The 4,835-nt window shown below is 44.1% G+C and overlaps 1 protein-coding gene across 1 annotated transcript; it reads right to left on the minus strand.

Annotated features, from left to right (window-relative positions):
* On the minus strand, positions 1–569 carry LOC110204238 (zinc finger and SCAN domain-containing protein 30-like). The gene has a single exon (XM_020980508.2). It carries the CDS (start codon positions 538–540, stop codon positions 115–117), a length of 426 nt encoding a protein of 141 aa, XP_020836167.1. The 5' UTR covers positions 541–569; the 3' UTR covers positions 1–114.
* Positions 570–4,835: the final 4,266 nt, after the last annotated feature.

Here is a 4,835-nt window from a genome sequence, read left to right on the forward strand (position 1 = left end):
GTCCAAGAAAAGCATCAAATAGTAGCTCAAATCCACTGTACACTGGCATCAGCAGGGACCTGTATTTCTTGACAGCGTGGTGCACTTTCTGTGGGAGGCATCTTAGCCAGTGATTCAAACATCTGTCTTCTTTTCCTGGATTAGAGGTCGGAGTTCCTCAGGCAAGATGGCCCGGAACTGTTCCTGCACAAGCAGTTCTATAATCTGCTCCTTTGTGCGGACCGCTGGGTCCAGCCACCTTTGGGAGAGCTCTCGGAGATGTTGGAGCAGCTGCCGGGGCCCAGTGGCATCCTTGTAACGGAAGCGTCTAAACCTCTGCTGAAAGTTGTCCTCTTGCACCCCGTCATGCTGGAGGTTCTCAGGGTTGGTGGTGTTCTGCTCCTGGGTGGAATCTTCTCCTGTGTTCACCACCTGGGGCTCGGCTTCTTCCAGTGGAGCCCAGAAGGGCGCAGCCATGGGCATAGGCAGCTTTGGCTTCTCAGTCGTCACCATAATGGGAGATAGTGCCCCAATCTCTAAGGAACACCTTGCACCCTCCATTCAAGAACCAAGGAAAGAGAAAGTCCTGGAAGTCTATTGAGAGGCAATAAGACCAAACAGGGTTAGCTGAATATACAGAGCAGAAAGACCACTCAGTTCTCCTGGAGTTAGTCCCACCCCCTCACTCCATTAACCTCCCTAATTTGAAAAAAAAAATCTTATTAAAGCCCTAGGAAGTTCTATTCTTTTTTCTTTCCTTGGACTGGCATCCCTTTAATAAAGTCTCCTTAAAACCAAGAAATTCTACTTCCAGAATCACAGGCACTCAGAGTTGGAAGGGACCTTTTGCAGCCATCCAGACTAATTCATACAAGAAAGGAATCCTCTTCTTATGCTTTCTCTAACAGTTTTCAGAAAACCAAGAAATGAGCTTCCTCTGAGCTTAAAAGGTATAGAGAGCCTGGAGAGTTGATGTTCAGGCTATGATGGCCGATAATGTATGGCACAGTGGATTGAGCTCTAGATTTGGAGTCAGGAAGACCTGAGTACCAAACTAGCCTCAAACATTAGCTGTATGACCCTGGGCAAGTCACTGAACCTTTGCCTCAGTTTCCCCAACTGTGAAATGGGGCTAATACCAGCAACTACTTCCCAGGGTTATTGTGAGGCTCAAAAGAGATTTGTAAAGTGCTTAGCACAGTGCGTGGTGGGAGCTTAAAAGCTCATTCACTTCCTTTCTCTCACTATATAGAAAGTGCATAAGGTATCTGGATATTTCATATCCTTCCCCTCATTTCTCTGCCCCATCCTTCTTCTCCAGCACATTAATGGTCTGGAACAGCTGCCAGACTGAGAGCTCTCCGAGACACTCACAAGACCAGTCTCAGAGAGGAAGGCAGTGATGAGGACAGTTTGTTGGCCATAATCACCACCAAGGTCTAAATCTTTCATTGGAAAGGAAGAAGCATCCAACCCATAATGGCAGAGGAAAGAAAGTTTCGTTTTCAACCATATCTTCCAGCTCTCTATCTACCTAGTCATCAGAGACATAGCCCTCAAGAATAAGTAGTTGGAAAAAGGGATGAGAGGGTGGCCAAGTATAGGAATAAGTGTAGACATCTGCCCCACACCCTCCCAGTCCCTGCCCAAACTAAGGGAAACTTAGGGCAACAGGGGCAAAGAAGAGATCAGTGAGAACCAGCTGCCCCTGAACTTCCTCTACTTTCCCCAACAATCCACCAAGATTTGTCGAATGCTCACACTGTCAGGCTACTGTCAAAACCATGTCATTGAACCCCAATATAACCTTAAAAAAAGTTTCCCACCTCCAAGCTTCTCCAGGGTTTTGAGGAATCCTGCCTTTAGAAATCAAATAAAAAACCTACAAGAAGATTACCTAGTTCCAGACTTCCACTAGACCTGTGATTTCTTGAGAATCCTGGATCTGTAGCTCAGTCCTCCAGGACTGGGGAGGAGAGAATGCAGTGGAGCAGAGTAGAAGAAGCTCCAGGTTAGTGTCTTCCTCTCCACCCTAGCATGGAGGGGATGGAGAGAGAAGCACATCCCAGGAGAGGGGGAGGAAGGGAAAGGGGCACTCAGGGGGTTGGGAGATAAGAACTAGAATAATTGATCTTTTGGACCCGAGAGCTTTAGCATAACAAAGACTTTCCCCGAAGCACTCTTGGTCTGGGGGCCGGGGAAGGGGAGAAAGGGCTGAGTTTGTTTGTTTGTTTTTATGGTACCCACTTAACTGAGTGAAAGAATGTGGCCTGGGGAAGGAACTTTCTCAAGGTGACTAGGAGTGGCTATCAATAGTAAAAGTAGCCACTACTGGCTATTTTTACTTTATTAATTTATTATTATTTACTTCATATAAATTTGCTCATTTAAGCTTCTGGATGCCTCCAGTAAGTTAGAAGGAGCCAAAGACATAATTCAGTATGTCCAAAATTGAAATAATACAGTTACCCCTTTTACATTTTGATTTTCCCAAAAAAGCTTTCTATACATTGAGGGTCGGTATAAGAAATTAAATGGGAATTTCTTGGGAGTTTTGAGGAAGATGCAGACAACATGCAAAAGCCAGCAGATGATGTAGAAAAAGTTTAGAAACTCAGGAAATGCATAAAATACATGTATAGCATTGTATAATATCAACACCCTCAAGAAGAAAAAGAAAAAAATCGTATTTCCTTGATACAAAGGAAGGGCCAAAAAAATTTATGAGATTTTCCAGATCTCAGGGGTGCCATGCCCCTAAGCCCCCTCCATGTGGAAGGGATAACTGTAGTTTCCCTAAAGGAACAGGTTTGACTGTGTCATCTCCCCCAATTTCTCCTGTCTGATACAGACAGATACTTGTTTGTTCATAGATGTTTGCATCTTGTCTCTCCCATTGGTCTGTGGGTTTCGTGAGAATAGGGATTGTCTTTGTCTCCTTCCCTCCCTCCCTTAGCACAGTGCCTGGTATATAAAAGGTACTTAATAAATGCTAGTTGATTGACTGACAGACTGAAACCCATCTCTCCAAGGACACCAACACTGGAAAGTCATCCAGGTTCACAATCATGGAGCCATTTTTGGATTCTTCCCCCTCCTTCACCTGGGGCCTATGTATCCAATCATTTGCCAAGTCTTGTTAATTCTACCACGTAATCATAGCTTGTATCTCTTTTGTTCCCACTGAATATCTAGCATCAATCCCTTTTGTTGTCGTTAGATGCCTTCAATAAGGAAAAAAAGAGCGTCAAGATCAGCTACCACATTGATGGTCAATTATTTAACTTGAAAAGGCTACAAGCCAAGACTAAAGTGGAGAAAGAGTTGGTCCTCGACTTTTTGTTTGAAAATGGTTGTGCACTCCATGCAGCCTCTGAGTCTGAGATGCAATGAAGTAAGGATTGATTCTCTGCTGCTTGTGCTAATTTTGGCCTAATAATTAAGAACAAGAAACACAGGTTTTCTGTCAGCCAGTTAGACACACTGTACCTTGACTCCAACATTGTGATGTCATTTTGGTCCTCTTTGAGAATGAAGGACAACAACCAATTGGTCTGGATTTTAGTCCCCAAATACCCATTCTACAGAATGTAGACTACTATATTCACAGCATGTCTTTACATGAATAAAGCAAAACATGCAGGATCACAGAGGAAACCAGTTATGTTGAAATATAGTTTATCAAAATATTAAAAAATAAATGGAGAACCCCAAGTCAACAAGCATGTACCAGGGACTGTGCTAAGATAGCCTTGGGGATGCAAATAATACTTAGAAAACAGTTCCTGATCTCAAGGAGCTCAGAACAGAATGGAGGAGATGCCATAGGGTCATGTACAAACAAGATATATGCAGGATAAGTTCGAGATAATCAATGAGGACAGGCACTAGTATTAAGGGGGGCTAAGAAATGCTTCTTGTAGAAGGTGGGGTCTTAGCTGAGACCTGAAGGAAGCCAGGGGAGCAAGGAGGCAGACGTGAGGAACCAGAATGTTCCAGGCATGGAGGGGGGAGGGGGAGGGGGGGGACAATTGGGGAAAATGCCTGGGCAGGAGATGGGGTTTCTGGTTGGAGGAACAGCCAAGAGGCCAATGGTCACTGGCTCACAAAGAATATGAAAAGGAATGAGGTGGAAGAAGACTGAAAAAGTAGGAAGGGCCTAGATTAAGAATTTCTCCTCTTATCAACCCAGTCTCTGTACAGCTATCTCCCTAAATCACAGATCTGAATAAGGTCATTCCCTTCTGAAAATCTTTAACCAGGCATTTTAATTTCTTCACACTTCCCGACTGGGTCCTGGGCTGTTGACAGGACCACCTACCACAAATCACAACTGCTTTGGATTGTTGACAGGACCATCTACCACATATCACAATTGCTTTCAATAATTATTTCATATTATTTCTAAGGCACTACCTTCTAATCTAGTTGTTTCCCCTAAAGGATAGACCATGTCAACATTCTAAGCTTTTACAAAGGCTAGCCCAAGTATAGAAGGCACTCCCCACCTCAGAATCCCTAAGGAGTCATTCAAAACAAGGCTCTGGTACATTTTCTGATTCCCCCAAGTCATCAGCCAGCAAATATTTATTAAAGCACTTACTATGCACCCAGGTACAGTCCTCTCTTCTTTAAATTACTAGGTAATCCAGAGGCAATTCAGTAGAATGGGTAGAGGGGCTAGCTTTCAAGTCTAGCCTCCAACTCCCAAGAGAGCCATGTGACCCTAGGCTAGTCAATTAACCTCTCCCTAGCAACTCTTAGACTTCCTAAGAGCTGTAGATGAGAGCGGGAGGTGGAGTTTTCCTACGAGCCAGAAAGAAATCAGAAGCCCCCAAAGTGGAAGGATTTCTTTC

Source organism: Phascolarctos cinereus, unplaced genomic scaffold (assembly GCF_003287225.1).
Source record: "Phascolarctos cinereus isolate Bilbo 61053 unplaced genomic scaffold, phaCin_HiC Scaffold_154;HRSCAF=723, whole genome shotgun sequence".
NCBI lineage: Eukaryota > Metazoa > Chordata > Mammalia > Diprotodontia > Phascolarctidae > Phascolarctos > Phascolarctos cinereus.

What these genes read in the sequence shown, in the direction of transcription:
- LOC110204238 (XM_020980508.2), bottom strand. Translation starts at nt 540, where the DNA reads ATGGAGGGTGCAAGGTGTTCCTTAGAGATTGGGGCACTATCTCCCATT.